This window comes from Opisthocomus hoazin, chromosome 9 (genome assembly GCF_030867145.1).
Source record: "Opisthocomus hoazin isolate bOpiHoa1 chromosome 9, bOpiHoa1.hap1, whole genome shotgun sequence".
Taxonomy (NCBI): Eukaryota; Metazoa; Chordata; class Aves; order Opisthocomiformes; family Opisthocomidae; genus Opisthocomus; species Opisthocomus hoazin.
In genome coordinates, this window is record NC_134422.1 from 2352392 (window position 1) to 2368113 (window position 15722).

At 39.0% G+C, this 15722-nt stretch overlaps 1 protein-coding gene across 16 annotated transcripts in view; it reads left to right on the forward strand.

Annotated features, from left to right (window-relative positions):
• NEB (nebulin) overlaps positions 1-15722 on the forward strand; it is a 127999-nt gene that overhangs the window by 100070 nt on the left and 12207 nt on the right. For 5 of the 16 annotated variants that reach the window (XM_075429673.1, XM_075429677.1, XM_075429690.1 and 2 more), the window contains 14 exons: positions 2277-2387; positions 2536-2640; positions 3424-3528; positions 4783-4887; positions 5746-5856; positions 6322-6432; positions 7915-8028; positions 8168-8272; positions 8724-8828; positions 9458-9562; positions 10381-10473; positions 12890-12982; positions 14525-14617; positions 15082-15174. In XM_075429673.1, coding sequence (XP_075285788.1) covers positions 2277-2387; positions 2536-2640; positions 3424-3528; positions 4783-4887; positions 5746-5856; positions 6322-6432; positions 7915-8028; positions 8168-8272; positions 8724-8828; positions 9458-9562; positions 10381-10473; positions 12890-12982; positions 14525-14617; positions 15082-15174 — 1449 coding nt within the window. The remainder of the gene's footprint in view (positions 1-2276; positions 2388-2535; positions 2641-3423; positions 3529-4782; positions 4888-5745; positions 5857-6321; positions 6433-7914; positions 8029-8167; positions 8273-8723; positions 8829-9457; positions 9563-10380; positions 10474-12889; positions 12983-14524; positions 14618-15081; positions 15175-15722) is intronic. The other 11 variants (XM_075429678.1, XM_075429683.1, XM_075429684.1 and 8 more) reach the window with 6 other exon arrangements.

The following is a 15722-nucleotide window of genomic DNA, read 5'->3' on the forward strand; positions in this document are numbered from 1 at the left end:
GCCACTGTGTTTGTCAGAAGAACCAAGAATCTTTTCAGTAGAACCAAGGATTCTTAAACTGAACAACTGAACTACAAGAAAAAGAACTACATTTATTCCCATTCAGTGATGATGAGATCCTCCTTTTCCACGCTTTTTCTCCAGTGCTAGCCAGTTCTCCTCTTAGTCTTATAAACATGCTTTGATGAGATAATTTTAGTTCTGAGACAAAACTAACTATTGTAGATGCAGTAAGGGAGCAAAGAATAATTGGCATAATCTTTAACTTTGATTTTCTCTTAGGCATTTCTTCTCTTAACCTTCTCCTTCATAAAGCAGTATGTCCAGTTTGTTTATCCACTTGCCTTTTTTATTTGGCTTTCCTCTGCCTGTCTGGCACGCTTGCTTTTAATTTTACATAGATCTTCCAGTAACATTTCTTCTGGGCTTAGAAAAAATGAGCTGTTTTGCATGGTGGTCTGATCTTGATCGTGTGTTGCGTAGCTTGGAATGTGTAACAGATTCTAGTACATTTCTGCTTGGTTTTAGTATTTGTGAGGTCAGAACCAATACTGATTTGTTTATGTCCAAACTGTTAATGTTCTTTGTTTTCTTATAGCAGCTATATAATTTCTGGATTTGCCTGTTTCACTGTGTGCTTTATCTGAATGTTGGCTTATTTTGCAAAGCAAAAGAGTGACAGTGGTATCCAGCATGAACCATACGGTGCTGTATGGACAAGAATGTGACAATGAATTCAAAGTGTAAAATGCGATTGTGGAATGTGATTGAATTCTGCATTCAATCGTCTTTCTTTTTTTCCTAATATAAAATCATCTGTTTACATTTCTGTAATTGTCATAAAAAACCTCTAGCATGAGTCAGCTGCTCCTCAACTTAGCTATCAGTTCTTCAGTATTTTACTTCTTTCAATTTTCACATAAATATTGCTTGGGAGATCAGGGCTTTTTCTGAAGAATGTTTAATCTTTTTTCCTCATCAGCCACAGTCTTACATTTCTGCATGCTCTTTATAAGTCTATTTTTTTTAATATATTTGGTCCTCAACAAGATCAAATTCTTTCAGAACGATTGATAATGGTTTTTCAGTTCTTGTTCTTTGGATCAGAGATGGGAGTTGCTAGGTTGTTTAGTACAAAGTATCTCCAAGGAAGTGTAGACTGGTAAACAGAAAGAAATGTTGCCTCACTGGTTTCCACACCAGGCAGAATGCTACTACAGGGAATATACGACAAATCCTCAGAATTCTGCTCGCTGTTTATGCTAATGGTGATGAGCAGACATACTAACTATGGGATCCATTTAGATAAGCCAGAACTTAATCTTTAATACTTTGAGTTTTTCTTGTACTCCTCAGTAACTCCTCTGAGACAATTTTATGTATCTCTGATAGCAAAAAAAAATAATAAAACCAAAATATTCTCAATGGAACCGTCCTTTTTATAGGTGTACAATAAATAGTGACGAATTAGCCTTCAGCTGCACCTGCAGCAGTCGGATGGGACAAGTCATGGTGGATGAAGGACTCGCCCTCATTCAAGTCATTAGCAAAACTCTCATTCCTATCAACATTTCTGTGCCTTCAGCCTGGGTCTGCTGGAATATCGTGGCGTACATGACTATGGTTTACCTTGCTGATGCTAATCTGGTTTGGAAGTGTTACTAAGCCTCTAGCATAATCTAATTCCTAGTAATTAATTGTATCACTGTTCTGTTTGTGATCATTAACATCCTTCTTCATCTCTGATGTATACAGAACACAGTATGTGTATAACAGTATATATAAAAGTATTTTATATATTGCCATCTTCAGTGTTTATATGTCTTGAGGGAGTTTTTAAAGCTCATACTGCTCCAAGAAGAACGTAAAAAGTTCTTTTAAATATTCTTCATACTTGTGTCAGTTGTTGTCTCTTTGTGAAATAGGCTGTCTTTCGTCTATGCAGATTTCCCATCAAGTGAAAAATTCTTCATCTCCGAGGGTCAGAATTTAGCTGTATTTTGTAAACATACTTCTCTTGACTATGTTATTTTTACAGTGAGGAGATGTAACCTGTGCACTGAAACTGCAAGTGGTATTTTGTAAATACAGACGGAGATTTTCTTTCCATGTTGGGTCATCTTTAAAATAGCCTTTTTTCCAGTGGATGCCTTTGAGCTGCTGCATTTTGATTCTTCTGCTTACCATCAGCATTGAAGTAGGGTCTCTCTGCCTTGTGCACCCAAACAAATGAGTACTCAAGAGCAGTTGTAATACCTGGTTGTTTTTTAATTCAGGTGAAATACAAGGAGAATTTTTCCAAAGAGATGGGTAAAAAGCCAAAGTATGATTTAAAGGAGGCTAAAATCTACAAAACCATGAAAGATGCTCACAACATGGCTAGTGAGGTATGTTTACTTATGCTTCTCGTCAAGCAAAATTAAAAGTTTCAGATTTCTTTAACAAAGACCGCTTTTCTGTTATTAATACATTCAACATCATAGGGTTTATTAGCAGTCTCCTTTTCTGATTTTTTTTGTCCTTTCTTTCCTGCAGGTGAAATACAAGGCAGATTTAAAGAAACTGCATAAGCCTGTCACAGACATGTCTGAATCGCTGATCATGAACCACGTCCTGAGTACCAGCCAGCTCGCCAGTGCCGTAAGCTCATTAACCTATCCCCAATCCACGTGATTTTTCCATTACTGTTGACTCCATTCTGAATTGATCTCTGCTAACTGTTTCTGTAACAATTACTCCTGCTGTTATTGGTAATGGGAAATCACCTGGTAGTGATCTCTTCCTCTATGTTCTAATGACCATTTCCTAGTTAACTAGCGACTTTGCCACTTTTGTCCTCTGGGAAGTGAAATCTTTATTAGCTGTAGAACTGCTAATATTTAAAATCCTCTAATAACTTTTAGTGGATTGGTTCTTTATTACATTTTAACTGATTACATCACACTAACAAATACTATTTTCTTCTTTTTTTACTTTTTTCTTTACTGCTTATATATTTAAAATTTTTATTTTTGTCTGTTTTTTTCATTTCTTGTTTGTTTAACATCCCCTTGTTGTAGATGTACAGAATTATGCCTAACAAAAGATGTGATAATTTTGCTGACAAAAGACAAAAACAATTATTGCCTCCTACAGGCTTTTCATTTATCCATTGTGTTTTCTTTTTTCTTGTTCTTTTTTTAATCCTGGTTTTGAAAAAAATCTTTGTTGCAATGAAAATGACCAAAAAAAGATAACTGTTCGCCCACATCTTTAGAAGTGATGTTTGGTACTGGGAGTTAAACTTCTGGTTTTTGTTTTGCTTTTTGTATTTCTAATTTCTCTTTGATGTTCCATTGAAGTGTTGCTTTGATTGGACCTAAGAAGTAAATTTGCTGAGGGATTTTTTTTTTATTGAGATGATTTTTGACACCTTCCCTTCAGTACCAGTACAAGAAGCAATATGAGAAGAGTAAGGGTCACTACCATGTGGTGCCAGATAATCTTGAACAGGTTCATCTAAGGGAGGCATCAGAACTACAGAGCCACGTAAGTTCGTCATGTGTTTCTCGTTAACCCCACTCACTGAGTACCAGTTTCCATCACTGAAGTCATCCTAGCAAATTCTCCAGTACAGAATCATCTCTGTGCCTGTTTGCTTTATAAACGCTGCACACCTGAGTACACAAGTCAATGAGAAACTTTTGCACATTTGAGAGTTTAGAACACGTATAAAATATCTGTCTGGTTTCTTTATTCTAGTGTAGATCTCACAGGTATTTATGTCTGTTGTATCTGGATCTTTTTACACAGCAAAATACATTTATCAGGGTGATTTCTTCTATAGAATAAAGGACATAGTAAACACAGAAACTGGTAATTGAAAGAAGCAGTGTTGTTGCTGACAGTAGATTTTCAATTGCTATGTGCATTCCAGCCTCAAGTGATAGAGGAGAGCTCTGCCATGCTTTTTCTGCGTCCAAAATTGCTTTAACCAAAACAATACCTACTGGAATACAGCAAATGATGAATCATTCCAGAGGAATCAATCAGATTTGGTCTCTAATCCTCTCTATTCCAGCTATTTACTGACTGTAAAGCAAGAGAGAAATTACTGCTAGAACATGAAGGGCCATAGTTATTGTTCTGCTGCCTGGCACAGAGAAGCAAAAAGGTTACATAGCAAAGGACTATAAGAAAATAGTTGTTAATCAGTTTGTAGTTAGTTAAAGTCATGACTTTTTGCTCCAGTTTGAGATCAGGATCTGTCTCAGCTAAAAACATAGCATTATCTCATTCAGCAGTCCAGAAATGTAACTTGAAGCAAGAATACCTTCATCATTGTGGACATTTTATTTCCTGGACATCCAGGCACAGAATTAGTTACCAAGATGCTAAACTGCATCTTTTCAAGCCCTGCCTCTAACACTCCAAGAATCCATTAACACGTAACGGGCTGAACTCAGCCAAGGTCCTGAGCAGTCTGAGTGCCTTCAAGACAGATTTTCACAGCTACCTGTCTTCCTTCTTATCATCAGTAATTTCTTGAAATTTGAGCTGACACTTCTTATTCTCTGCAACAGGAAATAAATAAATTGGTAGAATATTAGGCCACACACATTTTGCTGCAGGCCTGACTTTTGATTTTTCATTTTATGGTCAATAACAGGGATTTCAGGAAGGTAAACAGTACTAGGCGTTCATTTTTTACCAGAGATCTGTTGACCAAAGTAGGCACATGCTAGTCGATGAATCAGTTCTTTGATGATTCAGGAGCGTAACTTTTTTTCCTTTTCTTCTCAGGTGAAATACAGAGAAAAGTATGAGAAGGAAAAAGGAAAGCCTATGTTGGACTTTGAAACTCCAACATACCTTACTGCAAAGGAATCGCAGCTCATGCAGAGCGAGGTATGGTTAAAATCAATACTGACAGACTAAAGAAACCTTAAAATTGATTTTTTTTTTTATCATTGAACTTTCACAGTGATTTAGAGAGGCAATTATACTTGCACCTTGTGCATGCTGATAGACTGAAAAATTATAGCTATATCATATTTCTTCATATTGGTTATGAAATACTGCATTTAAAATTCATGAAGCTTTCCTGTGTCATGATAAAGAGTAGATTATCTGTAATTTTTCATCAAGAAGCTATCAGTAAATGAAAATTAAGCAAGTCTTCGAGTCTTTAGAAGAAATGTAATATGAATTATATTTCACTTAAACTCTTGCAGCAGGAGTGTAGTATGTGTGTTGGTTATCATAGTCCACAGAAAGTACCCTGGCTATTCTTTTCATCTCAGAACTCTGTTTTTGAGAAACCCATTTATTTCCTGTTTGTCTCCACTGTCATAATGTTCTTTGCTGACCTGTCATTCTATTTCCTCGAGCAGTTATTTTCTGTTTGTTTGAAGTATAACCTCGTTCTGTCAGATGAAGGCTTATGCATGCTGAAAAACACTTGTGTAAGGCCATTAGTCATTGTGTTTGAGTGATTCCATTGAATGCTTTCTCTACATATACAAATAAGTAGGAAAAAAAAAGGCAGGGTCAGGTCATATTTCCATTGGAAGTAATGAGCTGCTTCATGGGCTTCAGTAGAAACAGGATTTATGCCTGTAGGTGCCTACAGCGCTAACTGTAGCAGATTGTCATTGTGACAGTAATGCCAAACCACTGCTCCATCCTCCCAGTAGTTTTTCATGTCATTAAAAAGAATGTAATAAATATTTGCTATTTTGCTTTTTTTCTTCTTACTCCCATTAGAAAGAATATAAGAAGGACTTTGAAGAGTCCATTAAGGGCAGAAACCTTACTGGCTTGGAGATTACACCATCCTTATTACATGTCAAATATGCAACACAAATAGCAAGCGAGGTAGCAGTTATTCTGTGCTTATTTCCTCTGCCACGTTAAATAATTCCACTAAGTATTCTCAGCAGCTTTTCTTCTTCACCACTTTCTTTTTCCTAACCATTCACTTTAAGCATGTTAACATATATTTTGTGTTGTGATCTAATTTGTCATGGACATTTATTTCATTGTTTGTTAACTGTATCCATATTTACTGTGTCCCTTTGACATTCATCAGCATAACTGTTCCATGGCAGAGTGTACATGTGTGTGCAATTGATCTTGAACAATAATGACGATACTCTATTCCATTGCAGTAGTTCTTATATAACCCTATACAATATTCTTGGGTGTTTTAAAAAATTCTTTTTTCTTTTGGAGCTTTTGGAATTCTTATTTAATTTTTTTCTTAAATTTTTGCAACAAAATTATAGAGTGCAGCACTCTCTTCAATTTGGTTTTGCAGTTTTCTTTTTTTTTCTTCTACAGAAAGAGTACAGGAAGGATCTGGAGGAAGGTGTCAAAGGTAAAGGACTAACAGCCTTAGAGGAGACTCCAGACATGTTAAGAGCGAAGAATGCAACTCAAATCCTGAACGAGGTGTGTCCAAAAGCTATTTAGATGTAACAGCCTCCAACTGATAAATGTTTCTGGCTGTAGAACACTAGCATGAACTTTGTCATTCCCTAGAAACTCGAGTAGAGAGAAAAAAGAGAATGTGTATGGCTGGCTGAGGATGGAACTGGGAGCCTGAACTTGTAACTGAGCTGTTCCTGGCTCTGCAGTTACTCTCAGGAATATAGGTGGGAAATGGGTGCCGTGCTCAGTAGTCAGCTCAGTCAAGGGATAGGCTAAACCTGCACCGTGACGCAGCAAGGCGAAGTGTAGGAACCAGAGGCGTCAGTTTTGTTAAACAGGTATCTTAGGTCAGGAGCTTTTACCAAGGATTAGGAACTAAGGACCAAGGCTGAGGAAACATGAAGCAAAGTGAGAGATCGGAACAGGACTACAATGAGGGACCGCCAGTACTGGCGTACTTCTGCTCTGGGAGGTGTGCTGTGCAGCAAAGAGCTCTTCTTGGATGCGTTACGCCTGATGGGTGAGTCGGGAACTCCAGCCACGCTCACGAGCAGCAACCCCTGCCCAGGACTGATGCCCAGTCATGAGGCCGAGGCAGTCCTCCCCACTTTGGTGGAGAGCGCTGGCCAGCAGACGGTCAGGGTGCAAACCTAACAACGACTTTATTTATGTGGTGGGCTGGTTTAATAAATATTTTGTAGTGATTGTTTTCATAGGAGAAGATTACCTCGTATTTTAAGGGCTTTACCATCATCAGGCTGAAAGCCGAAAAAAGTAACGTTCTAGTGTAACTTATGATTTTGTTTCTTAACAAAATACTCTTAAAATAAGCATCCTTACCAACAACAGCATTCTGTACTTAGTAGCGATGAGTTTTTCAGTTATTCAAAGAGCCTATATTTTATTACCAGAATATTACAGACATATTCAGTTAAATTCAGCAGAGTTGGCATAGAGAGATATGAATTATACCAATCTATACAAAATAAATCTTTTAGACCTTAGTGGAAGATCTCTTTGGGAAGAGTGGCTGCTGCAGCACTGAGTTCTGGGGGAGAGTATTTGTTCCAAAGGGCCCAAAATGTCACGGAGAATCCTGACACCTTGCATCTTTTGGACATGCTCAGTGTGAAACGTCTGTGACCACTCTTCACTACCACGTGTTTCATGTGCTGCTTGCTCTCTGATGCTTCTCTTCTATACAAGTTATTGTTTTGCCCTGATCACCTCAAGGCACTTACACTTTCAGATTACTGATGTGAGAAGGAGAAGTGACTTAATGCAGCTGGCCTGTAGGGTGCTCCATTTACTGCTGCAGTAGGGCTGTTTGTCCTCAAGATTTAAGTGATAAAGTCCACACTTTAAAGACATCATTTGTGTGTTTACTTGTGAGTTTATTTTAGTAGTATTCCTGTTTTGTGGTGTGGTCATGAAAAGTTCTGAAGTTGCTAAATGTATGGCATTCATTTTGACAAAGTATCTATTTACTGTCTTCATCTGCAGAAAGAATACAAAAAGGCCTTAGAACTAGAAATCAGAGGAAAAGGTCTGACAGAACTGGCTTTGGAAACTCCGGATTTTGTGAGAGCAAAGAATGCCACTGACATTGCCAGCCAGGTCTGTGTGAATATCTCATATGTCACATCCGATGCCTTCTTTAAAGGAAAATTTATGAACAGGTTTTTTCTGATTAAACCAAATGAAAATTGTTGTTGAGGTATGATTAAGGTGCCTAAATGTGAGCTTTCCCCAACAGATCAAATACAAGCAATTGGCAGGAATGGAGAAAGCCAACTACACCAGTGTTGTTGATACTCCCGAGATTATTCATGCCCAGCAGGTCAAGAACCTTTCGAGCCAGGTATCTTGAGTGAAGCAATTTAATCCTTGTTCACGTGGGAACCTCAAGTGGATGCTAATTTGGAGCACCTAAATAACGACCTGTCACAACATTCAGGAGACAGACCAGAAAAACAAATTTCTCTAGAGCTGTGATGTGGCATCTCTTACTCTGAAATTCCACTTAGATATTGAAATTAATTTGTTTTAATACTGTATAAAATCAAACAATAATTTCTGTTGCTTTTGCAGTACCAAAGGTAATTTTGTTCTAAGTAGATTTAGCTTAATTTTCCTACTCCTTCATAACCTAATGTTTAAAATCAATCTTACACAGAGGCCTAATCTGAATTTATATCAGACACAGAAGTACTCGTGTTTCCGTAAAGACGGGCATTATGCAACAATAAGTAATGCTAGATTGTCTGTTACTGCTTTGGTATTAATGGAATATATTTTGTATTTTCTATCAGAAAAAGTACAAGGAAGATGCAGAAAGGACCATGCCATACTATGTGCCTGTAGCAGACACACCAGAAATGCAGAGAGTCCGTGAGAATCAAAAGAACTTCAGCACAGTACGTATATAAATCATAAACACTGTTACTGTCAAATAATAAAAACTGTTCAGCTTTTTTTCATTCAATAAGGTCCCGGTATCACACTCTAATCCCAACTAGGCTGCCTTTATATTCTCAGGGATCTTCAGTTAAAGGGTCCGCTACGTATGCAGCAGCCCACTTACGCGTTACCCAGGGAACCAAAAGGATTCTATAATTTTCTTGAGAAAACTTTCTGCTGCACTGCTTTGGCAATTTCTTTGCAAGCCATAGAGGATTATCCTTACAGAAGTTGTCTGGTTTTGTCAGTGGGACTACCTGCAAGAGTGTATGGTCAGCGAGGGAACTCCACAATCTGACTGGAAATCTTTAACTTTCGTTCTTGAGACTTAATTGTTTTAGATAGATACAGTCTGGCACCTTTCAAGATTTTCAGTAAGTCTAGTTAAGGATCTCCTATTGCTAATTTGAATGAGAATACTTGTAACTGTAGAACACCTTTATATCACTAATGGTGGTTTTAAAATGACCTCCTTATAAGGTGTACATGAAAATATTTTTTTTTCTTGTCTTCAAAGAAAACTCTGTGAGTAAATTTTTGTGGCATAGAGTCAACATTTGACATTTTACTTTAACTTTTTCAACAGCTTCAGTATCAGTGGGACCTACAGAACAGTAAAGGAAAAGTTACAGTTGTACAAGACACACCAGAAATGCTGCGTGTGAAAGAAAACCAGAAGAATTTCAGCTCGGTATAGTTATTTTCTGTTTTCAGTTCTCATTCCAAAAAATACAGTTTAATGTGTTTAATAGAATAACTATTCTTGGCTCTTTTCTTACAGGTACTTATGTTCTTGATCTGCTAAAATGTGTATAAGAATTTTGTCAAACAAAACTAATACTATTCCAAGTAGATTTAGTTGTGTTTTTCTGCCCCTTTTTCTCTACTGCTTTTTGTGGAATGCCCTGGTTGCACTCTTTCACATATACATAGCTGTGATATAGTTATCAATCCTGTACTTAAATTGGTATTACTAGTGTCCTCCTTTCTTTTGTCCTGGTACCATGCAAATTGTGTAGTCTTGTGGCGTTGCAACTGTCTTCTTTCAGTGAACAGTGAGCTGTCTGCCTGAGTTTTGTCACATTTCATGTGTTGCCGTGAGGCACCTAAGGGCTGCTGTCTCGTTTTGCCACTAGCACCATTAGCATAGTAAGTAACTAAGTGGAAGACACTTGTGTAAAACATAGTAAAACAAATCAGAACAAAAAGAACAAATCAGAACAAATACCAGTCTTCAATCCTAAAATCAGCCTCCAAATGTTTGTACATTCTGCTTAAAATGCATTCCTAGAGGTAGAGGTGACCGGCCCCTTTTCGGCACAAATGGCGCTCGCAGCAGGACAGACTGCAGATCTGCCAGAAGGCAGTGACTGGAGAGAATCCTCCCAGCTGGCTTTCAGCCTGCACGGTTGTGTACAAATTGCTGTCATGAGCCTGGATTCACTCTCTAAAAGAAATAATGTTGTGTTTTGTATGCTTAACCTTGTTGTCTTCATTCTAAATATTAAGATTTTATATAAAGAAGATATTGGAACTGGAACTACTATTGAAAAGACACCAGAGATGCAGAGAGTTAAACGAACCCAGGATGCAATTAGCTCGGTAGGAAAGAATTGATTTTTAATACTCTACGAGTGCTGATTCAACTTGAAAGAATGTATTCCCCCCCCCCCCCCCCCCCTCATTTCTTTAAATGTTGCTAACAGTGTTTTGGCAATAATCCATACAGCTCAGAGTTATTTTTGCAAGTTTTTCCTGTTCTTGCTACTTAAACGGTACTCTTTCTAATGATTAGCATTCAACTTGTTACTTAAAAACCATTTCTCAAATGTGAAAGCTCTTGCCATCATTTTTAATCTCATCCCAAACTTAGTTTATTTAGCACAGAATCAAAGAATCATTTAGGTTGGAAGGGTCGTCTTGAGATCATCTACTCCAACGATATTACTTGAGCAGGATCAGCTAGAGCAGGTTGCGTAGGACCATGTCCAGGCAAGTTTTGAATATCTCGAAGGATGGAGATTCCACAGTCTCTCCGGGCAACCTATTCCAGTGTCTGACCACCCTCACAGTAAAAAAGTGTTCAGACTGAATTTTCTGCTTTATTTAATTTGTGGCCGTTACCTCTTGTCTTGTCACTGCGCACTACTGAGAAGAGTAGCTTGCTCTTCATTCCTTCTCACCGGGTATTTATCCACATTGAGAAGTTCCCCCCTGAGCCTACTCTTCTCCAGTCTGAAGAGTCCTAGCTCTCGAAGCCTCTTATCAAAGATACTCCTGTCTCTTACTCATCTTTGTGGCCCTGCACTGGACTTGCTTCAGTAAGTCCACATCTTTCTTGTACTGGCATGCCCAGAACTGGATACAGAACCGGTGCTGAGCAGAGGGGAAGGATCACCTCCCTTGGCCTGTTGGCAATGCCCTTCTTAATGCAGCCACGGATGTTGTTGGCCGCCTCTGCCATGAGGCTGCGTTGCTGGTTCCTGGTCAGCACATTGTCCACCAGATCCCCGAGATCCCTCTCTGCACAGCTGCTTCCCAGCCAGCCAGCCCCCAGCGTGTACTGGTGCCTGGGGTTATTCCTTCCCAGGTGCCGGACTTTGCCTTTCCTCCTGCTGATCTTCAGGAGACACCTCTCAGCCCATTTCTCCAGCCTGTCGAGGTCCCTCTGGGTGACAGCACAGCCCTTGGGTGCATCACCCAGTCCTCCCAGTTTTATGTCACCTGCAGACTCGCTGAGGGTGCGCTCTGTCCCAGCACCCGGGTCACTAGGGAGGCTGCTAGCAGGGCTAGCCCCAGTGTTGACCCCCGAGGTACACAGCAGCTGACTGGTCTCCAGCTGGCCGCTGTGCCACCGGTCAGAACGCTCCGGGCCTGGCTGTTCAGCAGTTTCCAGTCCATGTCACTGGGCACTGATCCAACCCGTGCGCTGTTAGCTGCTCTGTGAGGACGCCAGGGCAAGCAGCGTCAAAAGCCTTGCTTAAGGCATGGCTCGTAAAGCCTGACTGTTAGGGAGAAAATTGTAGCACTCTAAAATTGGAATAATTGCATATATTACTTTTGAAACTTGTAAATCTTTTTCGTGCTTTTTGGAATGCTGACGTCATTTTAGTATAAAAGATACTGATATTTTAGCCAATTTGTTTCATGCATACTGTGTTAAATGTGGTCCTGTGAAATGCTATTCTTTTTTTTTTGTTATGCTGAAGTAGAAATGCAAATTGCAGTCATTGTTAAAATGTATGGTGACTCTCACTTTTGATGAACATGATAGATTTTTAAAATTCAGAAATTCTTCTTTTGTTGGTAGAAAGACCAAATGGTATGAGGTTCAGAGGTATTTACACTTGTTTTGAGAAAACCCATGTAGTGAAGTGCCATTCCCAGTGACACCTCATCAACAGCTAAAGCTGCCTTCTAACAGGTTGCTTGTAAAGATGATGCGAATACTTTAACAGCAGCTCTCTGCTCATGTTAAAGCCAGCGAGATCTTTTTAATTTTCAGTCTCCTTGAGATCAGGATTATGCTCTTTCTGTGGCCGCATAGGAGTCTAGGTGCCTGTTCTACATTAGGCTAAGATTTTTAGAAGTTATTTTCATGTTTTCGTGTCACAATTTTTTAGAACTCAGTGTAAGAAACCTTGAAATGGTTCAGTTGTTATAAATTATGGGGTTTATTCTTGCTCAAATTAAGCTCCTGCGAGATGTTAGATGCCCAGATTTTAAGCTTCAGTTGAAAAGTTCTGGCTTGAACAAGCGTCTGCTTTTTTACCCTAAGCTGAGTTGTTAAACTGCTTTGCAGAAGCGTGGCAGAGTTTTAGCCATCCAACGGCTCTAACCGAAGGCTCCTTGATGATTCCCCGCTATCAGAATGGGTTTAGTACCAGAGTTTTGAATGAGTTTGCAAAGTGTAAAGGACCTGTGTCTCTGTATTAATCTAACTTCTTGCACATACCTGTGTCAGCTGTGCTTCAATGCGAGTCCTTTGACTTTTTTTCTGGTGTCTGCATCTTTGTAGATTAAGTACAAGGAGAGCATTGGAAAAGGCACTCCAATTCCCGACCTCCCGGAAGTGAAGCGTGTCAAGGAGACACAGAAGCACATCAGTTCGGTAATGGCCGATGTTTTCTACTTACCTGTATGCTCATGCGGAGCTCAAGCTCCAAACTTGGATAGAGTTTGTGGGTATTTTTTTTTGAAAAGAGAACAGATCTCTTAAATCTCTGTATTCAGCAGCAGGAAGTTCAAATACGTGAATGCTGTAGTCATTACAATCAGCCACTTCCCTGTATTACTCCTGTGATCTTTTCTAAACGCAGACCTAGAAACAAAAGATACCCAGAGGATGTCTTTCTTACAATTAGTCTGAAAAAATGGATCAGCTAGAGAAAACTTTGTAGAAAAAAATAATTGGAGCCTTTTTTGTAGTCACAAAACGTAGTGACAATTTTAAGTGGAAACCGTACCTGGCTCTTCCCGTATCTAGTTAAGTAAAGATTTTAATAACCACAATGCAGTGTCCTGATTTTGAGCTGCTGCTGATTTATGTTGATCCCTGCATTCAGAATTGAGGCAGGATACGGTCCTGTGGTTACTGGTACTTCAGATGTTTGGTGTACGATGCTGGGGAGCAGTGACACCCATATAACATGTATCTTAGGATTCTCCATTTCTGATTTTAGAAGTACCATTTCCCTTTTGAGCTGTTTATGATACTAATGTTTTCTACAGCTCACTTTTGCACAACTCAGTTGTTTCTTCAGATGATTCTTCATTTTTTCTTTTATATGATTTGTTTTCCCTTGCTGTGAGTGCTTAATTTTTGTATTGTTTTCATTGTTTCAATGACATCAAACAATGAGTATTTTTTTGTTAGCTCTTTTTGTTGCAAGTATTTTACTAGTTGCAAGAAGAACTGTTAGTAATGTTTCTCTGATTACATTTGTAGTTGATTTCCACATGATTAGGTTTTAAAGCAACCGATGCTTCTCCTGTGCAACTCCTTTAATGAAAAATGCAATTTTTTAAATAAAACAATTTTTAACAATGTTTTTTAAATCAAACAATTACAGGTTAAGTTAAATCTATTAATATGAGAGCTACAACTCAATTGTTTTTCTTACTAGAGATTTAAAACAAAGTAAAATAGTGGGGTTCTGAACAAATAGCCACAGAGATCAAAATGCAATGGAGCCCACAACTAAGGTCTTTTCCAACCTACGATTCTACGATTCTATTCTCATAGTAAACATGTCTATCAAAGGTTCAGCTGTTTGTCAGCACAATTAAAAAAACCTCCAGAAGTGCTGACGGCCTGAAAAGTAATGCTATTACTTTTCCTAAACCGAGGTGAGAGCAGAACATGCCCACCTTTCGTGCCAGGCCAGCAGAAGATTTAAACTCGCGTCCCTCTGCGATGAAGTATTGCATTGACTTCAGTGTGCTCCAGCACCTCCACAGAGACACGGAGTACTTGGCTAAGCTGGTGACTGTACGTAAAAAGATGCACACTGAGTAAAATAAATTGTGCACGTATTTACAGATAATCCCAGATTGTATCTACCTATAAGCCAGGTGAATGATGTACCCGAATGTACTGTAGCTGTGGAAGGAATGTGATCTTCTCACCTTGCTGGGTGCTTGTGTTCCGCAGGTGTTGTACAAAGAGGACCTAGGGACAGGTATCCCAACATCTGTCACTCCAGAAATAGAGCGAGTCAAACGCAATCAAGAACACATTAGCTCGGTATTTAAAAAAAATAAAATTATAACAACTTATTTTTGCATAACACCCTAACATATAATCTGTTTTTCTTCAGTGGTTTAGAATCTCACCCTGCTCCTGTCTTTCCCCTGGCAGTATTTTTAACTCATTCATATTCCACCTTTTTCTGCTTTAACTTTTTTTGGTGATTTACAACTTTACATGCATTTCTTTTAAGAACCAAAACTGGAATTCTGCTGTGGCATTAACGTGGTGTTTCTCTCCATGTTTGCTTTATCTTAAACCCTTCATCTTCTACTGTCTGTAGTTACGTATTTACAGAATAATCAACCCTCAGCCCCTTCCTTAATATTTGCCTCTAGATCAAGTGTGAAATTAATTCAAAAGTGGTCCTAACGCTGAACATAACTCACAAAACAGTCAGATTTAATGACTTTTGCCTGTGTTGAGTGCCTTTTTTGTGGAAACTTTCTTGTACCTCACAGGTGTTGTACAAAGAGGGCTTAGGGACTGGCATCCCCACACCGGTGACTCCAGAGATGGAGAGAGTCAAACGCAATCAAGAGAACATTAGCTCGGTATTGCTAAATAAAACAAAAGCTACCATTTCCGCTCCAAATCCAATCCCTTTAACTCCTCCACATTAAATTTTTCTTCCAGTTCTTTGCTGAACTTTGAAGAACCCTTTCTTAATCAAATGACTAAAACCCTGTCCGTATCCTTGTATTTTAAGTTTTCACGCAGTCCAGCTTAACCATCATTAAGTTGTTCCAGCTGTGAGATTTTTAACCTCATTTGCTTAAAGCAGTTAAGCAGGACCTGATTTTTCTCCCCAGTGAAATAGCAGGTGTCGGAGTGGCGTCGCTCCCCTCCTCAGTAACGGCGTTGATCCTTCTAACAGTCCGCAGACTCACCACGCTGGCTGCACCGCAAACGAAAAACGAACTTTTAACGCTTCCTGAAGCAAAGCAGTCTCATGCAAAGAGCGTGTGCTGTCTCCTTCCCTGGTTTTGCTGTGTTGGGTGCTTGCTTATATCCTACAGGTCTTTGTGAGAAAACCTTGGTGGTATCCCCATACCGCTGCAATGTGAAAAAATGATGAAAATTGTAAATATGAGGAAAAATT